At 45.3% G+C, this 13,669-nt stretch overlaps 2 protein-coding genes across 2 annotated transcripts; both read left to right on the top strand.

The window, feature by feature from the left end:
• The first annotated feature begins 6,361 nt into the window (after window positions 1-6,361).
• LOC119347114 (aldo-keto reductase family 4 member C10-like) lies at window positions 6,362-9,488 on the top strand. The gene is made up of 7 exons (XM_037616070.1): window positions 6,362-6,491; window positions 6,649-6,699; window positions 7,467-7,543; window positions 7,625-7,712; window positions 7,817-8,089; window positions 8,307-8,534; window positions 8,728-9,488. Exons 1-7 carry the CDS (start codon window positions 6,381-6,383, stop codon window positions 8,809-8,811), a joined length of 912 nt encoding a protein of 303 aa, XP_037471967.1. The 5' UTR covers window positions 6,362-6,380; the 3' UTR covers window positions 8,812-9,488.
• A 154-nt stretch (window positions 9,489-9,642) lies between these two features.
• On the top strand, window positions 9,643-13,017 carry LOC119347090 (NADPH-dependent aldo-keto reductase, chloroplastic-like). The gene is made up of 7 exons (XM_037616059.1): window positions 9,643-10,076; window positions 10,387-10,437; window positions 10,913-10,989; window positions 11,070-11,157; window positions 11,654-11,926; window positions 12,063-12,320; window positions 12,532-13,017. Exons 1-7 carry the CDS (start codon window positions 9,966-9,968, stop codon window positions 12,613-12,615), a joined length of 942 nt encoding a protein of 313 aa, XP_037471956.1. The 5' UTR covers window positions 9,643-9,965; the 3' UTR covers window positions 12,616-13,017.
• Window positions 13,018-13,669: the final 652 nt, after the last annotated feature.

The raw sequence follows: 13,669 nt of genomic DNA, 5'->3' as shown, positions 1-13,669 counted from the left end.
TGTCTTTTGGGTGAACTTCACATGTTTAAATTCAAAAACCGCGGTGATGAAACTTTATGTTATGACGATTATTGTTATGCATGCCTTCATTTGAATGATTTTAAGATATGTATTTTGTAGTGTTTGAAGTTGGTGTGGCTAGGACACAAAATCGAGATAATTTTATGTATACTCCACTAACCTTTAGGGGATCGGCTAGGTGTGGTTACTCCACTAACTTTACTCCGCCGTTTACTCCCTTAAGTTTTAGGGATAGATTAGAAATGCCTTTATGTGGCCTTTGTTCAGGTAAATCAGCCCACCAAGAGAGTTCTCCATTTGGCATAAAGTGGTAACTGTGTGCATTATATTTCTAACATTTCTTCCTCAATCCCCATAGTCGTCTACCAGCTGCTTTTGATTAATCATAGCGCGAGTCATTTATGACTACACATATTGAATATATTTTAGACTCCATGAACAATACTTGAAAATGAAAACTTTTTCATAATTGTAAAACAAATTTTGGAAACACCAATATTTTTTGAAACCCATGAATTTTTTTTACTACATGAACATTTTTTTGAATATGTGAACAATATTTTGAAATGATAATATATTTTTTGACACCACGAATAATCTTTGAAAAATTATAACACATTTTCAAATTATGAATACAATACAAAATTGAAATTCTGAAACTTTCTGAAAAGTTGTTCGCACGAGCAAATTTTGAAACTCCAAACTTTTTTTGAAAACACGAACAAATTTCAAAAAAAATGGAATTCCCAAAAAATGTTTGCGTTTTCAGAAAAATAAAAAATGTTCAAATTTATAAAAAAAACAGAAATTGTTTTATATAATCAGATCTGCCACTGGTTCTTATAATTTCGCGCAAGTCATTAATCATCCAGACTTGCTAGTTGCACTGGCTTTGAAATCTCTTGAACATGCATGAGGTCTGGGGTTTGATTCTCAAAAAACAAAGTATGCCGGGCAGCGCAACGTATTCTTTAGAAAAGATGATCTTATCCTTTGTTATGAAGAGATATGAAAAAAATCTCGTTCCTTGATGTATTTAGGGGTCGTACTGAAGTGGAAGTGAAAAAAAAAACTAACTATGTATGCTGCTTCTTTTTCAGACTATCTCATAATAGAATATGTGTTTAGATATCTTGTCATATTTTCCTGCCGGTTATGGCAATGATGTTACTGTAGTTTTTCTTTCTCTTTTGTTGCTCCCTTTGCGAGCTACACTGGTATCCAGACTATGTTACTTGATGGCACTTTTTAATAATATAACCGCATGCATCTTTCGGATGCAGAGGCCGGAGGTAAACCTTTTTTTTTTAAATGCTGCCTTTTTTTTGAAATAGAAGTTATCCTGCACTTATTAAGAAGAAAAGAGTTTCTCAGTTATAGAAAAACCGAGCGAAAACCAGATTACCCAGTTAATCATGAAAAACCGGACAAAAACCATCACAACGCTGAGTGGCACACATAAGAAACCGCACACACACCGCTACAAGAAAGGCCTCAGCGAGACAACACACAGGCGTCATCGTCATTACTCCTCCCCTAGAGGCGTATCCAGCGACAGAGACCCAAAGGCCATGACACTTTCTTGCGCGTGCTGTAGTAATAGTGGTCCAACTACAGTTGAGTGCATTTTGAACACGCACCGGCCATGACACTTTCTTGCGCGTGCTGTAGTAATCATAAATCCTACCCCAATAAGAATTTGATGTTTGATGTGTTCCTATCAAAGCATCCAAACTAGTGTGCACCCATGCTGCCACCAACAGATCATCCTCTTCAATAGACCAATTCTTCCCCTTGGTGGATTTTCCTTTCACAGTTGTAGATGTTTCTTGAGTTGGCAGCATGGGCGACTCTTGCTTTCCAACTGGACTATCCAGCACTTGTGTTGAGACACCAAAGTTCAATATGCCCAGGAAACTCTCGTCGCCTTCCATCTGCGAAAAATTTGACACAAGTTTCATATAGCACCACATCATATAGCCTACCTAGCAGCATCAATATCAAAGAAAATTCTATATATAAATAGCAGTAGCAACATTAGTATAACTGAACATATTCAGTTAACCACCCTGAACATATCCAGCGACAGAGACCCAAAGGCCATCGCTGTCCAGCCAGAGAAAGCCAGCCCCGTGCTCCCCACGACCCCGAGCGCGGCGGCGGCGGCGGCCCTCCCCGAGCGCGGCAGTGGCGGCCATCCCCGAGCGCGGCGGCGGCCCTCCCCGAGCGCGGCGGCGGCTGGATCCAGCCCGACAGCAGCGGGTGGATCCAGCCCGACCCCGCGGGATCCCCTCCCATCCTTTTTCTCTGTCTCCGGTAACAAAAAGGGCATACCTCGGCTCGGATAGGGTGGTGCGGTACGGCGGCGACCTGACGATGGTTGCGCGCCTCTTCCTGGTCTCGGCGGGAAGGAGGAACCTGGCCTTCGGTTGCGCTTTGGACGACGCCGTCACATCGTCTACCTATGGACGTCGTCGAGGCTGATTTGGACGATGTGTAAATTTGCACGTCCGTTTAGACGAGCTGCTGGACGCCAGTTTTTTGGCCATATCGTGTAAAACGGGTATACACGTCCGTTTAGACGTGCTATTGGAGATGCTCTCGTCACCGTTCCTATACTCTGAACAAATGACTCTGACTTCGTCGTAGGCGACCGTCGACTCAACCCACAATGCAAAAGCCGTGAGGGGTTGCATAAAGATACGTGTCAAAACTCAGCCACCCACCTTCAGACAGCGCATGCTGCTTCTTTTAGGTATGGCTGACATAGCCGGGAGGCGAGTCGGCCGCGCGAAGCTCCCTTACAGTCCCGACAAGTCCTGCGCCGGAACCATCGCAATGTTCTTGGCCGGATTCATCGCATCGATCATGTAAGCAAAAAGAAATTAGAACTGTGAATGTGGTATACCTGCAGTTCTATTGTCTGTAAGACCGAAACAAGAACTGCATGTGGTATGCCTGCTGTTTCATGTGCTACTTCAACCTTTTCGGGTTCGTTGAGCAGAGCCGGACCATGGCCGTTGCCTTCTACATCACGTCACTTGCCGCGGCGATCGTCGAGTCACTCCCCGTCAGCGCGCGCTTGGACGATAACCTGACGGTGCCGCTCGCCTCTGCGCTCGTCCGCGGCCTGGTTTTTTAATTTTTACTATGTTGGTGGTGGTGGTGCCGGAAGCGGCGACAGGAGTGCTGCGGTGGCCTTTGCAGGCAGTAGCTAGCACAGTTAACTAGACATTGCAGTAAATTGGAAGGCTTCGTTGGTGGTGACAATGCAATGAACTGCAGTTGCCGAGATGGTCTTTGCGGGCTGTCAATGAGTTCTGGTTCAATATGGTCTTTGCGGGCTGTCAATGAGTGCTGGTTCAATCCGGCTAGTATTCAGGTTCAAGTTTCGGCCTCTTCAACTTCAACTCCCCTTCAAGCCGAGGCAGTTGCCCTTTCTTGTACAGCTTATCTTGCCGCTCAGCTTAATATTACTAAGGGCGCTTATAGGCGCCGGTGCGCCGGCCCAAATTTGGGCCGGTCAGCGCGTAGCCGCTCGATCTGTTTATGCCCAGCCGCTGGATGCGGCATCCTCTGGACGTACCGCTTCGTCCTCATGCCTCCTCTCGCGCGTTGACCAACAGCCTGTGTCCATGGCGGATCGCGCTTGCCGCCGCCCGCGCCCTTGCCGCCGGTTGCCGCCCCTCGCCGGTCCCCGCCCTTGCCGCCGGTTGCCGCCCCTCGCCGCCGGTTGCCGCCCCTCGCCGTCGTCGTCTCCGGTGTTTCTCGCCGACTCTGGAGCCATGCATGGATGTAGCAAAAAACTTCCCTAGTCGTAGCAAAACGCGAAGGCGGTTGCAACAAAAAATGTCACTTCCAGCACAATTAAATGATAGTTCCAGCAAAAAAAGCTCAGCAGCAGAAAACCATGGCTCAAAGCCAACAGCAGTAGTAGCAAATCTTTATTTTAATTCCAGCAAAACCAAAAACAGTGGAAGCAAAAATGCAAAAAAAGGAGCCTTTGTGGAAGGATGTTCTAGCAAAACCAAAGACACCAGTGGTAGCAAAAATTAAAACTGGTTGTAGCAAATTAAAACACCATTTGTAGCAAAGTAGCAAAATTGGGCGTTCTTCCAGCAAAAAGCGAATGCGGCAGTTGTAGCAAAAATTGAAGCTGGTTCCAGCAAATCAAAACACCAGTTGTAACAAAATGCAAAGAATTGGCGTCGGTGGTAGCAAACTAAAGTGCCGATGGTAGCAAAAATTAGTGCTGGTTCCAGCACCGCCATGAGCCGGTTCCAGCAATGGGCGTCGTTGAAGTTGAACCACCGGTGAACTCTCCTATCCACGGCGCCGAAGGCTTCTCCCGTCCACAACACCGGTCGACGCCCCGTCGTAGCACCGGTGTTGAAGCTTCGCGGCAGTTGTCGTTGGACAGTCGTCGCAGCCCCGCCTGCTTGTGGAAGCGCTGGCGGCTTGAGGTGGAAGGAGGGGGAGAGGTGGGGAGCCCCAATGGTGAGGGAGGCGGAGGAAGGAGAGGGAGAGGTGGGCAGCACCGATGGGGAGGGGAGCTGGAAGAAGGAGAAGGAGTGGTGGGTAGCAGCGGTGGGGAATTATGGCCAAGAACGCTCTAGATCGAAGGGAAGAAGATAAGGGAAAGGGGCAGAGCGGTGCGGGGCCCCACGAGACGCGGGTGCGACCGGCGCAATTTTGAGCCGGTGCGCCGGCTGTAAACACTTACCTATTATTTGGCTAGTATTCAGGTTCAAGTTTCGGCCTCTTCAACTTCAACTCCCCTTCAAGCCGAGGCAGTTGCCCTTTCTTGTACAGCTTATCTTGCCGCTCAGCTTAATATTACTAAGGGCGCTTATAGGCGCCGGTGCGCCGGCCCAAATTTGGGCCGGTCAGCGCGTAGCCGCTCGATCTGTTTATGCCCAGCCGCTGGATGCGGCATCCTCTGGACGTACCGCTTCGTCCTCATGCCTCCTCTCGTGCGTTGACCAACAGCCCGTGTCCATGGCGGATCGCGCTTGCCGCCGCCCGCGCCCTTGCCGCCGGTTGCCGCCCCTCGCCGGTCCCCGCCCTTGCCGCCGGTTGCCGCCCCTCGCCGTCGTCGTCTCCGGTGTTTCTCGCCGACTCTGGAGCCATGCATGGATGTAGCAAAAAACTTTCCTAGTCGTAGCAAAACGCGAAGGCGGTTGCAACAAAAAATGTCACTTCCAGCACAATTAAATGATAGTTCCAGCAAAAAAAGCTCAGCAGCAGAAAACCATGGCTCAAAGCCAACAGCAGTAGTAGCAAATCTTTATTTTAGTTCCAGCAAAACCAAAAACAGTGGAAGCAAAAATGCAAAAAAAGGAGCCTTTGTGGAAGGATGTTCTAGCAAAATCAAAGACACCAGTGGTAGCAAAAATTAAAACTGGTTGTAGCAAATTAAAACACCATTTGTAGCAAAGTAGCAAAATTGGGCGTTCTTCCAGCAAAAAGCGAATGCGGCAGTTGTAGCAAAAATTGAAGCTGGTTCCAACAAATCAAAACACCAGTTGTAACAAAATGCAAAGAATTGGCGTCGGTGGTAGCAAACCAAAGTGCCGATGGTAGCAAAAATTAGTGCTGGTTCCAGCACCGCCATGAGCCGGTTCCAGCAATGGGCGTCGTTGAAGTTGAACCACCGGTGGACTCTCCTGTCCACGGCGCCGAAGGCTTCTCCCGTCCACAACACCGGTCGACGCCCCGTCGTAGCACCGGTGTTGAAGCTTCGCGGAAGTTGTCGTTGGACAGTCGTCGCAGTCCCGCCTGCTTGTGGAAGCGCTGGCGGCTTGAGGTGGAAGGAGGGGGAGAGGTGGGGAGCCCCAATGGTGAGGGAGGCGGAGGAAGGAGAGGGAGAGGTGGGCAGCACCGATGGGGAGGGGAGCTGGAAGAAGGAGAAGGAGTGGTGGATAGCAGCGGTGGGGAATTGTGGCCAAAAACGCTCTAGATCGAAGGGAAGAAGATAAGGAAAAGGGGCAGAGCGGTGCGGGGCCCCACGAGACGCGGGTGCGACCGGCGCAATTTTGAGCCGGTGCGCCGGCTGTAAACACTTACCTATTATTTAGGGCGAGACAGTGTGCAAGTGATGCCTACGTTGTGCAACATAATCCTGCTACAGCTTTGTCTGTTCACAGCAGGAACAGAGGACCCATCTTCTAGAAATCGCAGCTGCCATGATCCTATTCACTAACAGTAAGTACGTGTCGTTCATTATGTATAAATTATTGCCCAAACCCTACCCCCCAACCCCGCTGAACCTTCCACCCACCATCCTTACGTGTTTGAATTGGTAGTCTCGCTCCCTGCTATATATTACTCCAGTCCGAGCTGGGTTTTCTTGACCAAAAATGGCTGGATCATTCGTCCTCAACACAGGCGCAGGCATCCCATCGGTTGGCCTCGGAACATGGCGGATAGAACCTGAGGCCGTCGGCGACACCATCTACGCCGCTGTCAAGGTCTTTTTCTTCTTGCTCTAGCTCTGCCTTGATTCCTTCCTCATGGTTTTCTGAATCTTGGACATGTATATCTGTATGGGTTGTTGCTTTACCGCGTTCAGTTCAGATAATACTATCAAACTGCATCCCTCTTACGGGTTTCATGTTTTTCCGGCAGGCTGGATATCGGCATATTGATTGTGCTCCAGCATACAGCAATGAGAAAGAGGTACGCTTTTCCTCACATGTTTGTCCGGAAAATGTCGCTTGCTTCTGCCTCTCTGATCAATACTCTATGACAAAATGGTCAGGGTATGCTGTAGCGCATGTTTGGTTCATATATAAAGTTTGCCACCATTTACCACACTTTTTTTGCCATAAAACTGTCACCACAGTTTGCCACACTTAGATAGTCTTGCCACACTTTTCTGACATGCTGCCGAGGCCAGGGGTAATCTTCCTTTTCGAGAAAAACACTTTTCAGACATGTGGGGTCAGTTTGCATGAAAGGAATCTTGCCACAAGTGTGGCTGCAAACCAAACCTGAGGCTAACTCAGTCAAATTTGCCTAACTTGGGGCGCGGCAAAGTGTGGAGACTTAGTATACCAACCAGACACACCCTAAGTGTCATGTCGATGAATGTGTGATCCCACATGAATATTGTATTAGTCTAGGTGTTTGGATTTTATCATATGGAAAGCATACCCTTTTAATTTCGGTATGTTAATAGGTCTGTAGTTTTTGTGCTGACTTTAGTGCACATTTTTCTCAAAGTAATTTTGAAGGATACCTTCATATAAGAAGGAAATACTTGAGTTCTGAAACATGGAATCAGGCACCAGCTATAAGATGGCAAAAAGGGGTGTGTCCGTGTCCTGTGTGCTGACACAGTACATCAATGAGACCGGAAAACAAGAGAACCCTCGAGGAAGTTTTCTAGTGTTGCGATATTATCATTTTGTAGGTTAGTAACTAAACCGAATGACCTTTCATAGGTCGGCTTGGCTTTGAAGAAATTATTTGAGGATGGCGTGGCTAAGCGTGAAGAATTGTTTATCACCTCTAAGCTATGGTTAGTTTTCGTTTCCCAGCCTCAGTTAAAGCAACGTCTGAAACAATTTCTGTCTTGTCAGGAATGTTTTTAATTTTGCAGGTCTGGTAATCATGCACCGGAAGATGTGCCAGAGGCAATTGACACTACGCTGAAAGATTTGCAGCTTGACTACTTAGATTTGTTCCTCGTAAATTCCCATGCTTCATAGTACATTCAGTTATTTGTATGTATATTTAACCGTTTTATACTGACATGTGTCTATTTGGTTGTTGAAATGACCTCACTTTACAGATCCATGGTCCAATCCGTATCAAGAAAGGAACCACGCACAGCCCTGAAAATTTGATCCCAACTGACATCCCTGCTACATGGGGAGCGATGGAGAAGCTATACGACTCCGGCAAAGCTCGAGCAATCGGCGTGAGTAACTTTACTTGCAAGAAGATGGAGGACTTGCTCGCCGTTGCACGCGTGCCTCCAGCAGTCAACCAGGTTGAGTGCCACCTGATCTGGCAGCAAGACAAGCTCCGGAAACTATGCCAGTCAAGGGGTGTTCATCTTTCTGTAAGCTCATTACAAATATTACACTCCCTCCGATCCATAGTAGTTATCGCTCAAATGGATGTACGTCTAGACACATCCATTTAAGCGACAAGTAATATGGATCGGAGGGAGTAGCATTCTTTCAGTTTCGGTAAGCTACTACCTTAGCTTGCTAATAAGCAGCAATGCACTGCTGCCATATGTTTCTTGTCATAAACTGCCACTTGTTTTGTTGCAGGCACATTCACCATTAGGTGAGGCTAGTGTCCTTAGCAACCCTATTGTCGTGGCTGTTGCCGAGAAGCTGCAGAAAACGCCTGCGCAGGTCGCCTTACGCTGGGGTCTTCAGATGGGTCAGAGTGTACTACCAAGAAGCGGCAACGGAGGAAGGATCAAGGAGAACTTTGACATATTTGATTGGTCCATTCCTCAAGATCTGATGGCGAAATTCTCCGACATCAAACAGGCATGTCTCAACACATGGTTCTTCCGATGTTGCATGGTTGTTACTTCTTCAATTTTGTAGTTTAATGATGTGAACATGGCAATGGAAAATCCTCCAAAAACCAGATCATTCTTTTCTCGGAGAACTCTAGTCCGCACTATTTCATTCGTGACATACTGACATCTGACATTTGGTTTGGTTTGGAAAAATGCAGGTAAGGCTGGTGAAAGCGGAATTTGCAGTTCACCCACTGAGCGGTTACAGAACATTGGAGGACTTTTGGGATGGCGAAATCTGAAGCATGTGAACTTCTCCAGAGTGCACGAACTAAACGAGAGCTAGCGAAGATACCGCGTACCCGCAGTATGTCCATGTGTATGAAATAAAAGTTGTTTGTCGTGGAGATATTTTCCTTTCTTTCTTAAATACCTGATGATGTACTAACTTGTGCTGCGTGTGAGAAAATTCCGAGAAGACTTGTTCTGAAGTTGGTTCATCTGGAGTATATATTGTGCTTTGTGTTCCTCAAAGAAGTCTGGTTTTGACTTCCGGGTGCCTAATGCTACTATAACATGCACCTTTTTTTTTCTTTTTTCAAAAAGGAGGATTACCCCGTCTTCTGCATAAGGTACCTTTAGTTTCTCATTATAGTAGCAGAGATCCTTCAACAGCTCATAACAAAAAATGGGCGCGGGGGAGGTGGGTGGCAAAAGATCAATTTTCCCTCCAAAAATGCAAGATTTGAGTTGGTTAAGAACCATTCGGCCCGAAAAATGTAGTTATTTTCAATATAGTAGCCTTCAACAACTCAATAAGGCAACATCTTAACCCTGACACACTTACCGAGATTGTGGTGCCGTGCCAAACAACACGGCGGGTTTGGGGTTGTTTACCATCTTCCTCCATCACAGCAGCTAATGGTTGTTTGTTCTTTCTTTCCTATCTGCCATCTGTTCTGCACATATCCACTTTTGGTTCTTGTCCACTTTTTTTGAAGCAGGGTGGGTTAGGCTTTTGCTTCTGCTTTTGTAGCTTTTCCACTTTGACCAAAAAGCCATAAAAGCTCCTAAATAGGTGCTTTCGGAGCTTTTGGCTTCTAGGCCAAAGTGGAAAAGCTGCAAAAGCAGAAACAAAAGCACCTATTTAGTTTGCTTCCGCGAGCTTCGTTGTAATAAAAGAATGATGTTGGTTTCATTTTATATGAAATGGAGCCGGGGCTGTGGCCCTTTTCCTCTAAAAAAACAACAGCAAGGAGGACCCATCTTCTAGAAAAGTGTAGCTCTTTACAATCTTATATCACTGATAAGGTGATAATGGAGTGTGTCGGTCACTCTGTCTCATACATTATGTGTAGTGTAGTTGCTGTAGAACAAATAGGTACCCCCACCAGCAACCCCAAGCCCACCGTACCCATCTTCTTTGATAGTATTTCTCCTCTACATTGCTCCAAAGATGGCTGAGTCCTTCGTTCTGAACACCGGCGCAAGGATCCCGTCGATCGGCCTCGGCACATGGCAGACAGAACCTGATGTTGTCGGCGATGCCATCTACGCCGCCGTCAAGGTCTTTCCTGTCCCTTTAGTTCCTTCTTGATGGTTTTGTGAATCCAAGATATATCTTTTATGTGGAGGTGAGCTCGAATTACCTGCTCACTTCATCAAAGGTAGGTTCATCTTTGTGTCACTTAGGGCCTATAGAATCCTTAGGATGAGTTCTAACTGTGGATCGAATTGTATCCTAAGGGAAATCTGTGTTCATTCAGTGAACTCAACTTAACTTCTGAATTTTGCACACGCTTGTGTTCTGAAGCCCTGAGATATATCAAACTCTTTCCCTTATTTTCCCTTCTAAAAGTTCCATGCTTTTCCGGCAGGCTGGATATCGGCATATTGATTGTGCTCCAGTGTACTGCAATGAGAAACAGGTATTGGTGATTACTTGCAACACTTTTCTTTTCGTTTTCGCGTTACCCATTAAATACTTAAATTGGACTGATTAGTACTCTCAGCAAAACAATACTAGTGTGTGTTTAACTAGTCCATAATTGGTTGATCCCACATGGATATACATTGGTCTAAATAAAATGTGGATTTTATGATATGAAAAGCACTTAATTTTGATATATTATGTGCATATAGTTTCTGTGCCAAAATTAAACGCATATTTTTTCTCAAAACAATACTGGGAAAGTATAATAATGATAACCGATACGTGAGAAGGAAACACTGCAGTTCTGAAATTTGGAATCAGACACAAAATGAGATGGCAAAAAGGGTGTGCAAGGTAGTAGATCAATGAAACTGGAAAACAAGTACACATATCAAGAAGCCTCCTGGAGTTGCAATAGTATTATTTTGATTTGGGAATATTTCTACTAATATGAAGTATTACCTGTGTAGGTTGGCTTGGCTTTGAAGAAATTATTTGAGGATGGTGTGGTTAAACGTGAAGATTTGTTTATCACATCTAAGCTATGGTTAGGATTCATTTCCCAACTTCAGTTAAGGGAACATGTAAAATAATTTCCATCTTGTCAGAATATTCTTAGTTTTGCAGGTCTGGTGATCATGCACCTGAAGATGTGCCAGAGGCAATTGGAACTACTCTTAAAGATTTGCAGCTTGACTTCTTAGACTTATTCCTCGTAAATTTCTATGCGTGGCAGTATATCCAGTAATCCGTTTGTTTACAGTTATGTACCGAGATATACCTATAACTAACTGAATACCAAAAGGTAAGGAGCAAGAACCTCTTCTTGATATTAACATGGGTTGGCAATATTCTTGTCCAGAGATAATTATGTTTGTGTATGGTCCTTAGGTATTTTCTTAGGGATGTTCATTAGGTATTTTTTTAGGGATGGTCATTAGGAATTAGTTGCAGAACAAAAATGGAAAACGCACTAGGATTATCATATAGAATTTCTTTGTCCTGCATAAATTGGTGATAATTATAATTTCATTCTAATAACTGACACTAAACATATTTTCAAGGTTGTTCTGTATTTGAGAATATATGAAAGAAAATTGCAAATACAGCTCTGCTGAACTCAGTAGATGAACAAATGTGCACAATAGAACTGCTTTAATTGCACGCCACTTATTACCTCGTTTGGTTGTTGAAATGGCCTTATTTTACAGATTCACGGTCCAATTCGCATCAAGAAAGGAACAACGCCGAGCCTTGAAACCTTTCTCCCACCTGATATTCCTGCTACATGGAGAGCCATGGAGAAGCTATATGACTCTGGCAAAGCTCGAGCAATTGGTGTGAGTAACTTTGCTTGCAAGAAGATGGAGGATTTGCTTGCCGTCGCAAGGGTGCCTCCAGCAGTCAACCAGGTTGAGTGCCATCTGATTTGGCAGCAAGACAAGCTCCGTAAACTATGCCATTCGAGGGGTGTTCATCTTTCTGTAAGTTTGATATGTCATCTCTAATGCTGTAGCATTTTCTTTCAGTTCTGTAAGCTGCTGCTTACCTCGGTTTGCTGATAATCGGTATTGCACCACTCCCATATGTTGTCATAAACTGCCACTTGTGTTGTTGCAGGCATATTCGCCATTAGGTTCACCTGGATCACCTCTACCTGGTATCATGGGGGCTAGTGTCCTTAGCAACCCCATTGTCATCTCTGTTGCCGAGAAGTTGCAGAAAACGCCTGCACAGGTCGCCTTGCGCTGGAGTCTTCAAATGGGTCAGAGTGTACTTCCAAAAAGCACCAATGAAGCAAGGATTAAAGAGAACTTTGACATATTCGATTGGTCCATTCCCAAAGATTTGATGGCGGAGCTCTCCAGTATCAAGCAGGCATGTCTCAAGTCTCAACACATGTGTTTCTTCTGGTATCGCATATCATTGACTTCTCGTCCATTTTTGTTGCTGGCGCTACATGGAAATCGGCAATCCTTGAGAGATCATCACCATTCTTTTCTCGGCAATATATCTCATTCGATAGCTCAAAGTGCTTGCCCTTGTATTTTTCATATCTGATATCTTGTTTGATCTGCAAAAAATGCAGGAAAGGTTGCTGAAAGCAGAATTCGCAGTTCACCCTCTAAGCGTTTACAAAACCTTGGAGGACCTTTGGGATGGCGAAATTTAAAGCACATGAACTTCTCTGGAGTGAACAACGCACTGCATATCCGCAGTATACCTTGTGTGTTAAATAAAGTTAATTCTTTGCCTTGGCACGCTCAACAAGGATTGCAAGAATATCCGCCACAGTATTATGCAAAATGTCTACCTGTCGGAGGCCCTTCTTTGCGTAGAAGTAGTAACCAATGTCATCATTGACCTTGACGAATACACTACCCGTTAGGAGAGAAACCCTTCATTACGAGGGCTTGTTGAACAAAAAGGCCACTTAGCTATGTCATATGCCTTTTCAAAATTGATCTTGAATATGAAGTAAAATGTACCGGTGATCACTGTATTTGTCTCAACAGGTTTTACTTTGGTCATTGTACTAAAGAATGATGTCAATAAATATGATATTTGGTGATTATATGGCCACTGGCTCTCCGCATAGCTCTGTATTTTATTTACATTGACCGGTCAAACGCGGCAAGTCAACTCATGTTCTCTCTCCCTCCCTACGCATCAGGGAATGGAAAAAACAAATAGAGGGAAATAAAATAATGCGTCGGTCGGTCGGTCAGTCACTCTTTATAATCTATACTATCACTGGTAATGGAGTGTGCGCCCGGTCACTTGGGTCGCATACATTATATGTGTAGTTGCTGTAGAAGGAATAGATATACCCCCCACGACCAAACCACAAGCCCGCCGTACCCATCTTCTTCCATAGTATTCCTCTATTAGACGTAGGATTTATGGGAACTGGCTAAACCCTCTAGGGGTGGCCTATTACATGTATTTATAATGATACACAATATACATATTACACAGTTGGGCTACGTTACAAAGTCTAACACCCTCCCTCAATCTCAACTCACTCCTGATGCATCTAGAAGGTTGAGATTGCGCCTACAGACCTCAAACATGGGAGAAGGTAGAGGCTTGGTGAAGATGTCGGCAAGTTGATCCTTTGAGGAGATAAACTTGATCTGTAGTAGCTTCTGTGCAACACGTTCCCTCACAAAATGATAGTCAATCTCAATGTGCTTGGTTTGTGCATGGAACACCGGATTTGTCGA

The sequence above is a fragment of the Triticum dicoccoides genome, chromosome 1B, assembly GCF_002162155.2.
Source record: "Triticum dicoccoides isolate Atlit2015 ecotype Zavitan chromosome 1B, WEW_v2.0, whole genome shotgun sequence".
NCBI classification, from domain to species: domain Eukaryota; kingdom Viridiplantae; phylum Streptophyta; class Magnoliopsida; order Poales; family Poaceae; genus Triticum; species Triticum dicoccoides.
Note: the sequence above shows the minus strand (reverse complement) of the source record. Positions and strands in the feature narration are given on the sequence as shown.

What these genes read in the sequence shown, in the direction of transcription:
- LOC119347090 (XM_037616059.1), top strand. Translation starts at nt 9,966, where the DNA reads ATGGCTGAGTCCTTCGTTCTGAACACCGGCGCAAGGATCCCGTCGATC. An exon ending in CCATCTACGCCGCCGTCAAG is followed by an intron (nt 10,077 to 10,386) that starts GTCTTTCCTGTC and finishes CTTTTCCGGCAG; the next exon opens with GCTGGATATCGGCATATTGA. An exon ending in CGAGGGGTGTTCATCTTTCT is followed by an intron (nt 11,927 to 12,062) that starts GTAAGTTTGATA and finishes GTGTTGTTGCAG; the next exon opens with GCATATTCGCCATTAGGTTC.
- LOC119347114 (XM_037616070.1), top strand. Translation starts at nt 6,381, where the DNA reads ATGGCTGGATCATTCGTCCTCAACACAGGCGCAGGCATCCCATCGGTT. An exon ending in CCATCTACGCCGCTGTCAAG is followed by an intron (nt 6,492 to 6,648) that starts GTCTTTTTCTTC and finishes TTTTTCCGGCAG; the next exon opens with GCTGGATATCGGCATATTGA. An exon ending in ACTACTTAGATTTGTTCCTC is followed by an intron (nt 7,713 to 7,816) that starts GTAAATTCCCAT and finishes CTCACTTTACAG; the next exon opens with ATCCATGGTCCAATCCGTAT.